This window comes from Nerophis lumbriciformis, linkage group LG15 (assembly GCF_033978685.3).
Source record: "Nerophis lumbriciformis linkage group LG15, RoL_Nlum_v2.1, whole genome shotgun sequence".
Lineage (NCBI taxonomy): Eukaryota > Metazoa > Chordata > Actinopteri > Syngnathiformes > Syngnathidae > Nerophis > Nerophis lumbriciformis.
Window position 1 is genome coordinate 28,395,017 of NC_084562.2, and position 19,984 is coordinate 28,415,000.

The 19,984-nt window shown below is 29.7% G+C and overlaps 1 protein-coding gene and 1 long non-coding RNA gene across 3 annotated transcripts in view; one reads left to right on the top strand and one right to left on the bottom strand.

Moving 5' to 3' along the window:
* The window catches only part of phka2 (phosphorylase kinase, alpha 2 (liver)), a 65,903-nt gene that overhangs the window by 26,454 nt on the left and 19,465 nt on the right, over positions 1-19,984 (top strand). For both annotated transcript variants that reach the window (XM_061974641.2, XM_061974642.2), the window contains exons 16-24: positions 2,082-2,226; positions 2,560-2,638; positions 4,728-4,873; positions 6,949-7,137; positions 7,417-7,523; positions 13,418-13,554; positions 13,637-13,790; positions 17,262-17,341; positions 17,683-17,761. In XM_061974641.2, coding sequence (XP_061830625.2) covers positions 2,082-2,226; positions 2,560-2,638; positions 4,728-4,873; positions 6,949-7,137; positions 7,417-7,523; positions 13,418-13,554; positions 13,637-13,790; positions 17,262-17,341; positions 17,683-17,761 — 1,116 coding nt within the window. The remainder of the gene's footprint in view (positions 1-2,081; positions 2,227-2,559; positions 2,639-4,727; positions 4,874-6,948; positions 7,138-7,416; positions 7,524-13,417; positions 13,555-13,636; positions 13,791-17,261; positions 17,342-17,682; positions 17,762-19,984) is intronic.
* The window catches only part of LOC133615826 (uncharacterized), a 13,529-nt gene continuing 542 nt past the window's right edge, over positions 6,998-19,984 (bottom strand). The window contains exons 3-4 of the long non-coding RNA XR_009816778.1: positions 17,274-17,313; positions 6,998-7,124 (exon numbers count right to left, since the gene is read on the bottom strand). This is a non-coding gene — a long non-coding RNA (uncharacterized lncRNA). The remainder of the gene's footprint in view (positions 7,125-17,273; positions 17,314-19,984) is intronic.

Genomic DNA, 19,984 nt, shown 5'->3' on the forward strand with positions numbered 1-19,984 from the left:
CCTTCAATAACTATCTCATTTATTAAATACAACATCAAGAAATTAAGTATGTGATGTATAAATTAAATATATATAAAAAATATTAAAAAAAATATATAATATGTAAATTAAATAAAGTATGTAATGTATGAATAAAATATAATATATAAATTAAATAAAGTATATGATGTATAAATTAAATATATTATATAATATATAAATTAAATAAAGTATGTGATGTATAAATCAAATATATTATGTAATATATAAATTAAATAAAGTATGTGATGTATACATTAAATATATAATATATACATAAAGTATGTGATGTGTAAATTAAACATATTATGTAATATATAAATTAAAGTATATGATGTACAAATGAAACATAATACATAACATATAAATTAAATAATGTATGTGATGTAAAAATTCAATATGTATAAATTAAAAAAGTATGTGATGTATAAATTAAATATATTATAAAACATATAAATTAAATAAAGTATATGATGTATGAATTAAATATATTATATATAAATTAAATAAAGTATGTGATGTATAAATCAAATAAAGTATGTGATTTATAAATTAAATAGATAATATATACATTAAATAAAGTATATGATGTATGTATTAAATAAAGTATGTGATGTATAAATCAAATATATTATGTAATATATAAATTAAATAAAGTATGTGATGTATAAATCAAATATATTATGTAATATATAAATTAAATAAAGTATGTGATGTATAAATCAAATATATTATGTAATATATAAATTAAATAAAGTATGTGATGTATAAGTTAAATAGATAATATATACATTAAATCAAGTATGTGATGTATAAATTAAATATATTATATAAATCAAGTATGTGATGTATAAATTAAATATATTATATAAATCAAGTATGTGATGTATAAATTAAATATATTATATAAATCAAGTATGTGATGTATAAATTAAATATATTATATAAATCAAGTATGTGATGTATAAATTAAATGTATTATATAAATCAAGTATGTGATGTATAAATTAAAAATATTATATAAATCAAGTATGTGATGTATAAATTAAATATATTATATAAATCAAGTATGTGATGTATAAATTAAATATATTATATAAATCAAGTATGTGATGTATAAATTAAATATATTATATAAATCAAGTATGTGATGTATAAATTAAATATATTATATAAATCAAGTATGTGATGTATAAATTAAATGTATTATATAAATCAAGTATGTGATGTATAAATTAAATATATTATATAAATCAAGTATGTGATGTATAAATTAAATATATTATATAAATCAAGTATGTGATGTATAAATTAAATATATTATATAAATCAAGTATGTGATGTATAAATTAAATATATTATATAAATCAAGTATGTGATGTATAAATTAAATATATTATATAAATCAAGTATGGGATGTATAAATTAAATGTATTATATAAATCAAGTATGTGATGTATAAATTAAATATATTATATAAATCAAGTATGTGATGTATAAATTAAATATATTATATAAATCAAGTATGTGATGTATAAATTAAATATATTATATAAATCAAGTATGTGATGTATAAATTAAATATATTATATAAATCAAGTATGTGATGTATAAATTAAATATATTATATAAATCAAGTATGTGATGTATAAATTAAATGTATTATATAAATCAAGTATGTGATGTATAAATTAAATATATTATATAAATCAAGTATGTGATGTATAAATTAAATATATTATATAAATCAAGTATGTGATGTATAAATCAAATATATTATATAAATCAAGTATGTGATGTATAAATTAAATGTATTATATAAATCAAGTATGTGATGTATAAATTAAATATATTATATAAATCAAGTATGTGATGTATAAATTAAATATATTATATAAATCAAGTATGTGATGTATAAATTAAATATATTATATAAATCAAGTATGTGATGTATAAATTAAATATATTATATAAATCAAGTATGTGATGTATAAATTAAATATATTATATAAATCAAGTATGTGATGTATAAAAAAGTTATCAATCTTTTCTGTCACATGAAGTTTCTGGACCAGCATCATTTCTACTTGGCTCTGGACAACATGATGATTGTGGACATGTTGAGGACTGAAGTCTCTTATTTGTCTTCCTGCTGGAGGATGACTGGTCGACCCACGCTTACCTTCCCTATCACCCGCAGCATGCTGGGTAATAAATATCACTTCTTACCTTCCCTATCACCCGCAGCATGCTGGGTAATAAATATCACTTCTTACCTTCCCTATCACCCGCAGCATGCTGGGTAATAAATATCACTTCTTACCTTCCCTATCACCCGCAGCATGCTGGGTAATAAATAGCACTTCTTACATTCCCTATCACCCGCAGCATGCTGGGTAATAAATATCACTTCTTACCTTCCCTATCACCCGCAGCATGCTGGGTAATACATATCACTTCTTACCTTCCCTATCACCCGCAGCATGCTGGGTAATAAATATCACTTCTTACCTTTATATATTTTAATCATCTTTTTTCCAGTGGAAGACGGTGATGCAATCGATCCTTGTATCCTAGCAACACTCAGCAAGCTGCAGGATGGATACTTTGCTGGAGCAAGGTGATGATTATTGATTATAACTTGTTGTTATTTATTATAACTTGTTATTGATTATAACTTGTTATTGATTATAACTTGTTGTTATTGATTATAACTTGTTGTTATTGATTATAACTTGTTATTATTGATTATAACTTGTTATTATTGATTATAACTTGTTGTTATTGATTATAACTTGTTGTTATTGATTATAACTTGTTGTTATTGACTATAACTTGTTGTTATTGATTATAGCTTGTTGTTATTGATTATAACTTGTTATTGATTATAACTTATTATTGATTTTAACTTGTTATTGATTATAACTTGTTATTATTGATTATAACGTTATTATTGACTATAACTTGTTGATATTGATTATAACTTGTTGTTATTGATTATAACTTGTTATTATTGATTATAACTTGTTGTTATTGATTATAACTTGTTGTTATTGATTATAACTTGCTATTATTGATTATAACTTGTTGTTATTGATTATAACTTGTTATTATTGATTATAACTTGTTATTATTGATTATAACTTGTTATTGATTATAACTTGTTGTTATTGATTATAACTTGTTGTTATTGATTATAACTTGTTGTTATTGATTATAACTTGTTATTATTGATTATAACTTGTTATTATTGATTATAACTTGTTATTGATTTTAACTTGTTGTTATTGATTATAACTTGTTGTTATTGATTATAACTTGTTATTGATTATAACTTGTTGTTATTGATTATAACTTGTTATTATTGATTATAACTTGTTATTATTGATTATAACGTTATTATTGACTATAACTTGTTGATATTGATTATAACTTGTTGTTATTGATTAAAACTTGTTATTATTGATTATAACGTTATTATTGACTATAACTTGTTGATATTGATTATAACTTGTTATTATTGATTATAACTTGTTGTTATTGATTATAACTTGTTGTTATTGATTATAACTTGTTATTATTGATTATAACTTGTTGATATTGATTATAACTTGTTATTATTGATTATAACGTTATTATTGACTATAACTTGTTGATATTGATTATAACTTATTATTGATTCTAGCGTGTTATTATTGACTATAACTTGTTATTGATTGGAACTTGTAATTATTGACTATAACTTGTTGTTATTGATTATAACTTGTTATTATTGATTATAACATGTTATTATTGACTATAACTTGTTGTTATTGATTGGAACTTATTATTATTGATTATAACTTGTTGTTATTGATTATAACTTGTTATTATTGATTATAACATTATTATTGACTATAACTTGTTGATATTGATTATAACTTATTATTGATTCTAACGTGTTATTATTGACTATAACTTGTTGTTATTGATTGGAACTTATTATTATTGACTAACTTGTTGTTATTGATTAGAACTTGTTATTATTGACTACATCTTGTGTTATTGATTATATATATTTACTATATCTTGTTATTGATGAGAACTTGTTATTGTTTAATGCTTAATGTTTTTTTTACAAGTTATTATTAATAAGTTGTTATTGATAATGATGGATTACTGAAGTTATTATGCTGGAGCAAGGTGTCCCACATGGGGGGCATCCTTCTAATTGTTCCATCACACTCCCTCCTTCATCACGGCTAATTGGTTTCAGGCCTGAACGTAGGATCAATATCATTGATAAGTGTAATGTTTCACTAAAAACAGTTTACAACCCTATTTAAAAAAACAACTAGTCCTCCAAACATGAAATACGATCCATATATTCACCTTTATAATATAGTAGCCTTCTACTCACTGCTAGGGTTGTCACCCGGCCACTACAACACCACCAAATACTGCAACACCTCCTGGGTCATTCCTGGGCTTCCATGTGCTGAAACCACGACCGTAAATTGTTCCATCTAAACTTGACAGTCGCAGCTACGGCCATTAGCCACGCTGTTAGCATTCTGTGTTGTTAGCATCCATCCATCCATTATTCTAGCGGTAGAAAGTGGATGGATGGACAAAGGAATTGAACACCTAATTGAGGTTCAAAAGTGCAGAATATGTTGTAAGAATGTGAGCAGTGAATGAATGTGAAATATTGAAGATGAATTTTTTAGGGTGGAGATGTCACAGCTGTGTGACCTCCAAACGACCTCCTTTCACACGCGCCTCAGCTTCCTGGATGAAGAAAGTGAGGACATCGTACTGGACCAAGAAGAAGAGAAAGATTATGGAGAAGAATATTGTCTGTGCCAGCCTTCAGGTAGGAAGTATGAATGTTACATGTTGTATTGTGAAGGAGTTATGAATGTTACATGTTGTATGGTGAAGGAGTTATGAATGTTACATGTTGTATTGTGAAGGAGTTATGAATGTTACATGTTGTATGGTGAAGGAGTTATGAATGTTACATGTTGTATGGTGAAGGAGTTATGAATGTTACATGTTGTATGGTGAAGGAGTTATGAATGTTACATGTTGTATTGTGAAGGAGTTATGAATGTTACATGTTGTATGGTGAAGGAGTTATGAATGTTACATGTTGTATTGCGAAGGAGTTATGAATGTTACATGTTGTATGGTGAAGGAGTTATGAATGTCACATGTTGTATGGTGAAGGAGTTATGAATGTTACATGTTGTATGGTGAAGGAGTTATGAATGTTACATGTTGTATGGTGAAGGAGTTATGAATGTTACATGTTGTATGGTGAAGGAGTTATGAATGTTACATGTTGTATTGTGAAGGAGTTATGAATGTTACATGTTGTATGGTGAAGGAGTTATGAATGTTACATGTTGTATGGTGAAGGAGTTATGAATGTTACATGTTGTATGGTGAAGGAGTTATGAATGTTACATGTTGTATTGTGAAGGAGTTATGAATGTTACATGTTGTATGGTGAAGGAGTTATGAATGTTACATGTTGTATTGTGAAGGAGTTATGAATGTTACATGTTGTATTGTGAAGGAGTTATGAATGTTACATGTTGTATGGTGAAGGAGTTATGAATGTTACATGTTGTATGGTGAAGGAGTTATGAATGTTACATGTTGTATGGTGAAGGAGTTATGAATGTTACATGTTGTATTGTGAAGGAGTTATGAATGTTACATGTTGTATGGTGAAGGAGTTATGAATGTTACATGTTGTATTGTGAAGGAGTTATGAATGTTACATGTTGTATTGTGAAGGAGTTATGAATGTTACATGTTGTATGGTGAAGGAGTTATGAATGTTACATGTTGTATGGTGAAGGAGTTATGAATGTTACATGTTGTATGGTGAAGGAGTTATGAATGTTACATGTTGTATTGTGAAGGAGTTATGAATGTTACATGTTGTATGGTGAAGGAGTTATGAATGTTACATGTTGTATGGTGAAGGAGTTAAGAATGTTACATGTTGTATTGTGAAGGAGTTATGAATGTTACATGTTGTATTGTGAAGGAGTTATGAATGTTACATGTTGTATGGTGAAGGAGTTATGAATGTTACATGTTGTATGGTGAAGGAGTTATGAATGTTACATGTTGTATGGTGAAGGAGTTATGAATGTTACATGTTGTATTGTGAAGGAGTTATGAATGTTACATGTTGTATGGTGAAGTTATGAATGTTACATGTTGTATGGTGAAGGAGTTATGAATGTTACATGTTGTATTGTGAAGGAGTTATGAATGTTACATGTTGTATTGTGAAGGAGTTATGAATGTTACAAAGTGAATAAATGAGTTATGAATGTTACAGGTGAATAAATGAGTTATGAATGTTACACAGTGAATAAATGAGTTATGAATGTTACACAGTGAATAAATGAGTTATGAATGTTTCACAGTGAATAAATGAGTTATGAATGTTACACAGTGAATAAATGAGTTATGAATGTTACAGGTGAATAAATGAGTAATGAATATTACACGGTGAATAAATGAGTTATGAATGTTACACAGTGAATAAATGAGTTATGAATGTTACACAGTGAATAAATGAGTTATGAATGTTACAGGTGAATAAATGAGTTATGAATGTTACACAGTGAATAAATGAGTTATGAATGTTACAGGTGAATAAATGAGTAATGAATATTACACGGTGAATAAATGAGTTATGAATGTTACAAAGTGAATAAATGAGTTATGAATGTTACAAAGTGAATAAATGAGTTATGAATGCTACAAAGTGAATAAATGAGTTATGAATGTTACAAAGTGAATAAATGAGTTATGAATGTTACATGGTGAATAAATGAGTTATGAATGTTACAGGTGAATAAATGAGTTATGAATGTTACACAGTGAATAAATGAGTTATGAATATGTTGTGTGTGGTTGTAGACTCCTCCTCCTCCTCCTCGTCCTCCAAGGACGTGTTTGATGAGTACTTGACTCAGTTGCTCCACATCACTGCCAGCACATGTCATCTTCCTCCCATCCAGAGGGGGCAGCAGCACGTCTTCAGTGCTCAACACACAACCAGAGACATCCTGTCCTTCATGGCACAGGTTCAGGGTCTGCACATGCCCAGTATGTCCACACACACACACACACACACACACACACACACACACACACACACACACACACACACACACACACACACACACACACACACACACACACACACACACACACACACACACACACACACACACACACACACACACACACACACACACAGTAGTGTGTTGTATTCCAAAGTAAAAGTGTTGCATAAGTGTATAATTATTAATGACCAAATATCATTTAGTATTATGATGTGTTGAAATATGATGTATTTTATGAGATCATATTACTATTTTTCAGAGTCGTCCATGTTTCTTCCTGTCACTCCGCTCATGAGCAAACATCGCAAGTCTCTCAACCTTCTACCTCTCCCTCACAACCTTCATGCTGCTGCCAGGACACACAAAGTATTACACTTCCTCTTCTTCTTCTTCTTCTTCTTCACCTTCACCTTCACCTTGACATCTCCCACTTCCTGTGTGAATGTTCTCTTTCATGTGGGAATGTTCTCTTTACATGTTCTGTTTCATGTGGGAATGTTCTGTTTACATGTGTGAATGTTCTCTTTACATGTTCTAATTCATGTGTGAATGTTCTCTTTACATGTGTGAATGTTCTCTTTACATGTGTGAATGTTCTGTTTACATGTTCTGTTTCATGTGTGAATGTTCTGTTTCATGTGTGAATGTTCTGTTTACATGTTCTGTTTCATGTGTGAATGTTCTGTTTCATGTGTGAATGTTCTGTTTCATGTGTGAATGTTCTGTTTCATGTGGGAATGTTCTCTGTACATGTTCTGTAACGTGGGAATATTCTGTTTCATGTGTGAATGTTCTCTTTACATGTGTGAATGTTCTCTTTACATGTTCTGTTTCATGTGTGAATGTTCTGTTTCATGTGTGAATGTTCTCTTTACATGTTCTGTTTCATGTGTGAATGTTCTGTTTCATGTGGGAATGTTCTGTTTACATGTTCTGTTTCATGTGTGAATGTTCTGTTTCATGTGGGAATGTTCTCTGTACATGTTCTGTAACGTGGGAATATTCTGTTTCATGTGTGAATGTTCTCTTTACATGTGTGAATGTTCTCTTTACATGTTCTGTTTCATGTGTGAATGTTCTGTTTCATGTGTGAATGTTCTCTTTACATGTTCTGTTTCATGTGTGAATGTTCTGTTTCATGTGGGAATGTTCTTTTTACATGTTCTGTAACGTGGGAATATTCTGTTTCATGTGTGAATGTTCTCTTTACATGTGTGAATGTTCTCTTTACATGTTCTGTTTCATGTGTGAATGTTCTGTTTCATGTGGGAATGTTCTCTTTACATGTTCTGTTTCATGTGTGAATGTTCTGTTTCATGTGGGAATGTTCTTTTTACATGTTCTGTAACGTGGGAATATTCTGTTTCATGTGTGAATGTTCTCTTTACATGTGTGAATGTTCTCTTTACATGTTCTGTTTCATGTGTGAATGTTCTGTTTCATGTGGGAATGTTCTCTTTACATGTTCTGTAACGTGGGAATATTCTGTTTCATGTGTGAATGTTCTCTTTACATGTTCTGTTTCATGTGTGAATGTTCTGTTTCATGTGTGAATGTTCTCTTTACATGTTCTGTAACGTGGGAATATTCTGTTTCATGTGTGAATGTTCTCTTTACATGTGTGAATGTTCTCTTTACATGTTCTGTTTCATGTGTGAATGTTCTGTTTCATGTGGGAATGTTCTCTTTACATGTTCTGTAACGTGGGAATATTCTGTTTCATGTGTGAATGTTCTCTTTACATGTTCTGTTTCATGTGTGAATGTTCTGTTTCATGTGTGAATGTTCTCTTTACATGTTCTGTAACGTGGGAATATTCTGTTTCATGTGTGAATGTTCTCTTTACATGTTCTGTTTCATGTGTGAATGTTCTGTTTCATGTGTGAATGTTCTCTTTACATGTTCTGTTTCATGTGTGAATGTTCTGTTTCATGTGTGAATGTTCTGTTTACATGTTCTGTTTCATGTGTGAATGTTCTGTTTCATGTGTGAATGTTCTCTTTACATGTTCTAATTCATGTGTGAATGTTCTGTTTCATGTGTGAATGTTCTGTTTCATGTGTGAATGTTCTGTTTACATGTTCTGTTTCATGTGTGAATGTTGTCTTTACATGTGTGAATGTTCTCTTTACATGTTCTAATTCATGTGTGAATGTTCTGTTTCATGTGGGAATGTTCTGTTTACATGTTCTAATTCATGTGTGAATGTTCTGTTTCATGTGTGAATGTTCTCTTTACATGTTCTGTTTCATGTGTGAATGTTCTGTTTACATGTTCTGTTTCATGTGTGAATGTTCTCTTTACATGTTCTAATTCATGTGTGAATGTTCTGTTTACATGTGTGAATGTTCTGTTTACATGTTCTGTTTCATGTGTGAATGTTCTCTTTACATGTTCTAATTCATGTGTGAATGTTCTGTTTCATGTGGGAATGTTCTCTTTACATGTTCTAATTCATGTGTGAATGTTCTGTTTCATGTGGGAATGTTCTGTTTACATGTGTGAATGTTCTCTTTACATGTTCTAATTCATGTGTGAATGTTCTGTTTCATGTGTGAATGTTCTCTTTACATGTTCTAATTCATGTGTGAATGTTCTGTTTCATGTGTGAATGTTCTCTTTACATGTTCTAATTCATGTGTGAATGTTCTGTTTCATGTGGGAATGTTCTGTTTACATGTGTGAATGTTCTCTTTACATGTTCTAATTCATGTGTGAATGTTCTGTTTCATGTGTGAATGTTCTGTTTGCATGTTCTAATTCATGTGTGAATGTTCTGTTTCATGTGTGAATGTTCTCTTTACATGTTCTGTTTCATGTGTGAATGTTCTGTTTCATGTGTGAATGTTCTCTTTACATGTTCTGTAACGTGGGAATATTCTGTTTCATGTCTGAATGTTCTCTTTACATGTTCTGTTTCATGTGTGAATGTTCTGTTTCATGTGTGAATGTTCTCTTTACATGTTCTGTTTCATGTGTGAATGTTCTGTTTCATGTGTGAATGTTCTGTTTACATGTTCTGTTTCATGTGTGAATGTTCTGTTTCATGTGTGAATGTTCTCTTTACATGTTCTAATTCATGTGTGAATGTTCTGTTTCATGTGTGAATGTTCTGTTTCATGTGTGAATGTTCTGTTTACATGTTCTGTTTCATGTGTGAATGTTGTCTTTACATGTTCTAATTCATGTGTGAATGTTCTGTTTACATGTGTGAATGTTCTCTTTACATGTTCTAATTCATGTGTGAATGTTCTGTTTCATGTGGGAATGTTCTGTTTACATGTTCTAATTCATGTGTGAATGTTCTGTTTCATGTGTGAATGTTCTCTTTACATGTTCTGTTTCATGTGTGAATGTTCTGTTTACATGTTCTGTTTCATGTGTGAATGTTCTCTTTACATGTTCTAATTCATGTGTGAATGTTCTGTTTACATGTGTGAATGTTCTGTTTACATGTTCTGTTTCATGTGTGAATGTTCTCTTTACATGTTCTAATTCATGTGTGAATGTTCTGTTTCATGTGGGAATGTTCTCTTTACATGTTCTAATTCATGTGTGAATGTTCTGTTTCATGTGGGAATGTTCTGTTTACATGTGTGAATGTTCTCTTTACATGTTCTAATTCATGTGTGAATGTTCTGTTTCATGTGTGAATGTTCTCTTTACATGTTCTAATTCATGTGTGAATGTTCTGTTTCATGTGTGAATGTTCTCTTTACATGTTCTAATTCATGTGTGAATGTTCTGTTTCATGTGGGAATGTTCTGTTTACATGTGTGAATGTTCTCTTTACATGTTCTAATTCATGTGTGAATGTTCTGTTTCATGTGTGAATGTTCTGTTTGCATGTTCTAATTCATGTGTGAATGTTCTGTTTCATGTGGGAATGTTCTCTTTACATGTTCTGTTTCATGTGTGAATGTTCTGTTTACATGTTCTAATTCATGTGTGAATGTTCTGTTTCATGTGGGAATGTTCTCTTTACATGTTCTGTTTCATGTGTGAATGTTCTGTTTACATGTTCTAATTCATGTGTGAATGTTCTGTTTCATGTGTGAATGTTCTGTTTACATGTTCTAATTCATGTGTGAATGTTCTGTTTACATTTTCTGTTTCATGTGTGAATGTTCTGTTTACATGTTCTGTTTCATGTGTGAATGTTCTGTTTCAAGTGTAAATGTTCTGTTATGAATGTTCTGTTGAAATGTTCTATTTCATGTGTGAATGTTCTATTTCATGTTTAAAAATTATATTTAACGTTTGAATGTTCTGTTTCATGTGTGAATGTTCTATTTCATGTTTAAAAATTATATTTAATGTCAGTTTGAAGGTTCTATTTCATGTTAGAAGGTCAGTTTGAAGGTTGTATTCATGTTAGAAGGTCAGTTTGAAGGTTGTATTCATGTTAGAAGGTCAGTTTGAAGGTTGTATTCATGTTAGAAGGTCAGTTTGAAGGTTGTATTCATGTTAGAAGGTCAGTTTGAAGGTTGTATTCATGTTAGAAGGTCAATTTGAAGGTTGTATTCATGTTAGAAGGTCAATTTGAAGGTTGTATTCATGTTAGAAGGTCAGTTTGAAGGTTGTATTCATGTTAGAAGGTCAATTTGAAGGTTGTATTCATGTTAGAAGGTCAGTTTGAAGGTTGTATTCATGTTAGAAGGTCAATTTGAAGGTTGTATTCATGTTAGAAGGTCAGTTTGAAGGTTGTATTCATGTTAGAAGGTCAGTTTGAAGGTTGTATTCATGTTAGAAGGTCAATTTGAAGGTTGTATTCATGTTAGAAGGTCAATTTGAAGGTTGTATTCATGTTAGAAGGTCAGTTTGAAGGTTGTATTCATGTTAGAAGGTCAATTTGAAGGTTGTATTCATGTTAGAAGGTCAGTTTGAAGGTTGTATTCATGTTAGAAGGTCAGTTTGAAGATTGTATTCATGTTAGAAGGTCAGTTTGAAGGTTGTATTCATGTTAGAAGGTCAGTTTGAAGGTTGTATTCATGTTTGAAGGTCAGTTTGAAGGTTGTATTCATGTTAGAAGGTCAATTTGAAGGTTGTATTCATGTTAGAAGGTCAGTTTGAAGGTTGTATTCATGTTAGAAGGTCAGTTTGAAGGTTGTATTGATGTTAGAAGGTCAGTTTGAAGGTTGTATTCATGTTAGAAGGTCAGTTTGAAGGTTGTATTCATGTTAGAAGGTCAGTTTGAAGATTGTATTCATGTTAGAAGGTCAGTTTGAAGGTTGTATTCATGTTAGAAGGTCAGTTTGAAGGTTGTATTCATGTTAGAAGGTCAGTTTGAAGGTTGTATTCATGTTTGAAGGTCAGTTTGAAGGTTGTATTCATGTTAGAAGGTCAGTTTGAAGGTTGTATTCATGTTAGAAGGTCAGTTTGAAGGTTGTATTCATGTTAGAAGGTCAGTTTGAAGGTTGTATTCATGTTAGAAGGTCAATTTGAAGGTTGTATTCATGTTAGAAGGTCAGTTTGAAGGTTGTATTCATGTTAGAAGGTCAGTTTGAAGGTTGTATTCATGTTAGAAGGTCAGTTTGAAGGTTGTATTCATGTTAGAAGGTCAGTTTGAAGGTTGTATTCATGTTAGAAGGTCAATTTGAAGGTTGTATTCATGTTAGAAGGTCAATTTGAAGGTTGTATTCATGTTAGAAGGTCAGTTTGAAGGTTGTATTCATGTTAGAAGGTCAGTTTGAAGGTTGTATTCATGTTAGAAGGTCAGTTTGAAGATTGTATTCATGTTAGAAGGTCAGTTTGAAGGTTGTATTCATGTTTGAAGGTCAGTTTGAAGGTTGTATTCATGTTAGAAGGTCAATTTGAAGGTTGTATTCATGTTAGAAGGTCAGTTTGAAGGTTGTATTCATGTTAGAAGGTCAGTTTGAAGGTTGTATTGATGTTAGAAGGTCAGTTTGAAGGTTTTATTCATGTTAGAAGGTCAGTTTGAAGGTTGTATTCATGTTAGAAGGTCAGTTTGAAGGTTGTATTGATGTTAGAAGGTCAGTTTGAAGGTTGTATTCATGTTAGAAGGTCAGTTTGAAGGTTGTATTCATGTTAGAAGGTCAATTTGAAGGTTGTATTCATGTTAGAAGGTCAGTTTGAAGGTTGTATTCATGTTAGAAGGTCAGTTTGAAGGTTGTATTCATGTTAGAAGGTCAATTTGAAGGTTGTATTCATGTTAGAAGGTCAGTTTGAAGGTTGTATTCATGTTAGAAGGTCAATTTGAAGGTTGTATTCATGTTAGAACGTTGTATTTCCCTCTGAAGGCTCTTAGTGCAGCAGATCTTCACCTGCCTAAAGACGCAGAAGGAAAGACAGACTTTGGCAGTTTGGTGCAGCAACTGAAGGAATGTCCTTCTCTGCAGGACCAAGCAGACATTCTTTATGTCCTCTACGTCATGAAGTAAGCATCACAACAGCAACAAGAAGATAGAATGTGTGTGTGTGTGTGTGTGTGTGTAAGACTGTGCTGCTAACAACAACAGAGGAGCTGATTGGCCGGTGGAGCTGCCAGGTGTGAGTGTGAGTGTGCGGGTGCTGCTGGAGGAGGTTTATGTGCAGGCAGGAGCCAACAAGGAGTGGGCTCTCATCAGATACATTTCTGGAATATTACACAAGAGAGTGGAGGTTCTCTCTGAGGTTAGTCACTACTCTCATTTATTATTCATCATAACATATCATTTATTACTCTAAACACTTATGATTATCTATCATTTATTACTGTCAACACTTATGATCATCTATCATTACTGTAAACACTTATGAGTATCAATTAAGGATGTCCGATAATGGCTTTCTGTTGATATCCGATATTCCGATATTGTCCAGCTCTTTAATTACTGATACCGATATCAAGCGATACCGATATCAACCGATATATGCAGTTGTGGAATTAACACATTATTATGCCTAATTTGGACAACCAGGTATGGTGAAGATAAGGTCCTTTTAAAAAATAATAATAAGATAAATAAATTAAAAACATTTTCTTGAATAAAAAATAAAGTAAAACAATATAAAAACAGTTACATAGAAACTAGTAATGAATGAAAATGAGTCAAATGAAGTGTTAAAGGTTAGTACTATTAGTGGACCAATCATGTGTGCTTACGGACTGTATCCCTTGCAGACTGTATTGATATATATTGATATATAATGTAGGAACCACAATATTAATAACAGAAAGAAACAACCCTCTTTTGTGTGAATGAGTGTAAATGGGGGAGGTAGTTTTTTTGGCTTGGTGCACTAATTGTAAGTGTATCTTGTGTTTTTTATGTTGATTTAATAATAATAAAAAGAAAAAACCCGATACCGATAATAAAAAAAACGATACTGATCATTTCCGATATTACATTTTAACGCATTTATCGGCTGATAATATCGGCAGGCCGATATTATTGGACATCTCTATTATCAATCATTTATTACTGTAAACACTTATGATTATCAATCATTTATTACTGTAAACACTTATGATAATCTATCATTTATTACTGTAAACACTTATGATTATCAATCATTTATTACTGTAAACACTTATGATAATCTATCATTTATTACTGTGAACACTTATGATTATCAATCATTTATTACAGTAAACACTTATGATAATCTATCATTTATTACTGTGAACACTTATGATGATCAATTATTAATGTAAACACTTATAATATATAATTTATTACTGTAAACACCTATGATTATCAATCATTTATTACTGTAAACACTTATGATTATCAATTATTTATTACTGTAAACACTTATGATAATCTATCATTTATTACTGTAAACACTTATGATCATCAATTATTAATGTAAACACTTATGATAATATATAATTTATTACTGTAAACACCTATGATTATCAATCATTTATTACTGTAAACACTTATGATAATCTATCATTTATTACTGTGAACACTTATGATTATCAATTATTTATTACAGTAAACACTTATGATAATCTATCATTTATTACTGTGAACACTTATGATTATCAATAATTTATTACTGTAAACACTTATGATAATCTATCATTTATTACTGTGAACACTTATGATTATCAATCATTACTGTAAACACTTATGATCATCAATTATTAATGTAAACACTTATGATAATATATAATTTATTACTGTAAACACCTATGATTATCAATCATTTATTACTGTAAACACTTATGATTATCAATTATTTATTACAGTAAACACTTATGATAATCTATCATTTATTACTGTGAACACTTATGATTATCAATAATTTATTACTGTAAACACTTATGATAATCTATCATTTATTACTGTGAACACTTATGATTATCAATCATTACTGTAAACACTTATGATCATCAATTATTAATGTAAACACTTATGATAATATATAATTTATTACTGTAAACACCTATGATTATCAATCATTTATTACTGTAAACACTTATGATTATCAATCATTTATTACTGTGAACACTTATGATTATCAATCATTACTGTAAACACTTATGATCATCAATTATTAATGTAAACACTTATGATAATATATCATTTATTACTGTAAACACCTATGATTATCAATCATTTATTACTGTAAACACTTATGATTATCAATCATTTATTACTGTAAACACTTATGATCATCAATTATTTATCAATGTAAACACTTATGATAATCTATCATTTATTACTGTGAACACTTATGATTATCAATCATTACTGTAAACACTTATGATCATCAATTATTAATGTAAACACTTATGATAATATATAATTTATTACTGTAAACACCTATGATTATCAATCATTTATTACTGTAAACACTTATGATTATCAATCATTTATTACTGTAAACACTTATGATCATCAATTATTTATTAATGTAAACACTTATGATAATATATCATTTATTAAAGAAAACACTTATGATTATCAATTATTTATTACTGTAAACACTTATGATAATCCATCATTTATTACTGTGAACACTTATGATTATCAATCATTACTGTAAACACTTATGATCATCAATTATTAATGTAAACACTTATGATAATATATAATTTATTACTGTAAACACCTATGATTATCAATCATTTATTACTGTAAACACTTATGATTATCAATCATTTATTACTGTAAACACTTATGATTATCAATTATTTATTACTGTAAACACTTATGATAATATATCATTTATTAAAGAAAACACTTATGAATAGCAATAATTTATTACTGTAAACACTTATGATTATCTATCATTTATTACTGTAAACACTAGGGGTGTAACAGTACACAACAATTTGAGTTTGGTACGTACCTCAGTTTAGAGGTCACGGTTTGGTTCATTTTCGGTACAGTAAGAAAACAACAAAATAAACATTTTTTAGTTATTTATTTACCAAATTTGTAAACAATGGCTTTATCCTTTTAACATTGGGAACACTATAATAATTCTGCCCACGTTAATCAACATTAAACTGCCTCAAGTTGTTGCTCAGATGAAATAAAATGACAAAACTTTTCTTTTGCATATAAAAAGTGCAACATTAAACAGTTTCAAGTCAACTCATCATGCTTCATTTATTACAGCATTTGGGAAGCCTGGAGTTGATTTATTATGTAAATGTTATATTTTTATCAACATGTGATAGCAGGGACCCTGCCATTCACAACTAGGCTGCTGCATTACTAATGATTACACACACACACACACACACACACACACACACATGATTATCTATAATTTATTACTGTAAACACTTATGATTATCTATAATTTATTACTGTAAACACTATATATATATAAATATAAATACATTTATTGATTGACATAATCATGTTGCACATATCATAAGTTTATTTTGCATCAAAATCCAAGGATATTCTTTTTGTTGTCAAATAAACTTCATGAGAATAGAAAAGAACACGTTTAAATGTTATACTTCCCTCTAGTGGCTAATCACAATACTGCACATTGTAGGACTTGTTTTAAATCAACTGTGCGTGTGTGCGTGTGTGTGTGTGTGTGTGTGTGTGTGTGTGTGTGTGTGTGTGTGTGTGTGTGTGTGTGTGTGTGTGTGTGTGTGTGTGTGTGTGTGTGTGTGTGTGTGTGTAGGCATGCACAGACCTTATTTCTCACCACAAGCAGATAACAGTCGGTCTTCCTCCTGAGCCCAGAGAGAGAGTCATCACAGTGTAAGTCATAAACATTATTAATAGTTCACAGTGTAAGTCATAAACATTATTAATAGTTCACAGTGTAAGTCATAAACATTATTAGTAGTTCACAGTGTAAGTCATAAACATTATTAGTAGTTCATAGTGTAAGTCATAAACATTATTAGTAGTTCACAGTGTAAGTCATAAACATTATTAGTAGTTTACAGTGTAAGTCATAAACATTATTAATAGTTCACAGTGTAAGTCATAAACATTATTAGTAGTTCACAGTGTAAGTCATAAACATTATTAGTAGTTCACAACACGTTCTTTCACTTATTTGTGTGTTTTTGTGTTGTTGTTGTGTTGTTGTGTAGTCCACTTCCTCCTGAGGAGCTCAACAGTTTGATCTTTGAAGTCAGCGGTCAAGACATCAGTGTTGCTGTCCTCACTCAGGTTACATCTACTTATAGATCTACTTATACTACATCATATATGTACTTATACTACTTCACATATGTACTTATACTACATCACAAATGTACTTATACTACATCACATATGTACTTATACTACATCATACATGTACTTATACTACATCATACATGTACTTATACTTCATCATATATGTACTTATACTACATCACATATGTACTTATACTACATCACATATGTACTTATACTACATCACATATGTACTTATACTACATCATATATGTACTTATACTACATCACATATGTACTTATACTACATCATATATGTACTTATACTACATCACGTATGTATTTATACTACATCACATATGTACTTATACTACATCATATATGTACTTATACTGCATCATATATGTACTTATACTACATCATATATGTACTTATACTACATCATATATGTACTTATACTACATCATATATGAACTTATACTACATCACATATGTACTTATACTACATCATATATGTACTTATACTACATCATATATGTATTTATACTACATCACATATGTACTTATACTACATCACATATGTACTTATACTACATCATATATGTACTTATACTACATCACATATGTACTTATACTACATCACATATGTACTTATACTACATCATATATGTACTTATACTACATCACATATGTACTTATACTACATCATATATGTACTTATACTACATCACATATGTACTTATACTACATCACATATGTACTTATACTACATCATATATGTACTTATACTACATCACATATGTACTTATACTACATCACATATGTACTTATACTACATCATATATGTACTTATACTACATCACATATGTACTTATACTACATCACATATGTACTTATACTACATCACATATGTACTTATACTACATCACATATGTACTTATACTACATCATATATGTACTTATACTACATCACATATGTACTTATACTACATCACATATGTACTTATACTACATCATATATGTACTTATACTACATCATATATGTACTTATACTACATCATATATGTACTTATACTACATCATATATGTATGTATGTATTGGTGGTGTACTTGGTGATGTTTGATGAAATATATATTTACGTGTACAGTAGATGGTGGTGTACATGATGATGAAGTATATATAAATATGTGTACAGTAGATGGTGGTGTACATGATGATGAAGTATATATAAATATGTGTACAGTAGATGGTGGTGTACATGATAATGAAGCATATATAAATATGTGTAGAGGAGATGGTGATGGAGTATATATAAATAGAGTATGTGTAAATAGGAGATCATGGTGTACCTGGTGATGAAGTATATATAAATATGTGTAGAGGAGATGGTGATGAAGTATATATAAATATGTATTTAGGAGATCATGGTGTACCTGGTGATGAAGTATATATAAATATGTATATAGGAGATGGTGATGAAGTATATATAAATATGTGTACAGGAGATCATGGTGTACCTGGTGATGAAGTATATATAAATATGTGTAGAGGAGATGGTGATGAAGTATATATAAATATGTGTACAGGAGATCATGGTGTACCTGGTGATGAAGTATATATAAATATGTGTAGAGGAGATGGTGATGAAGTATATATAAATATGTGTACAGGAGATCATGGTGTACCTGGTGATGAAGTATATATAAATATGTGTATAGGAGATGGTGATGAAGTATATATAAATAGAATATGTATATAGGAGATCATGGTGTACCTGGTGATGAAGTATATATAAATATGTGTATTTAGGAGATCATGGTGTACATGGTGATGAAGTATATATAAATATGTGTAGAGGAGATGGTGATGAAGTATATATAAATATGTGTAGAGGAGATGGTGATGAAGTATATATAAATAAATATGTATATAGGAGATCATGGTGTACCTGGTGATGAAGTATATATAAATATGTGTAGAGGAGATGGTGATGGAGTATATATAAATATGTGTATATAGGAGATCATGGTGTACCTGGTGATGAAGTATATATAAATATGTATTTAGGAGATCATGGTGTACCTGGTGATGAAGTATATATAAATATGTGTAGAGGAGATGGTGATGAAGTATATATAAATATGTATATAGGAGATCATGGTGTACCTGGTGATGAAGTATATATAAATATGTATATAGGAGATGGTGATGAAGTATATATAAATATGTATATA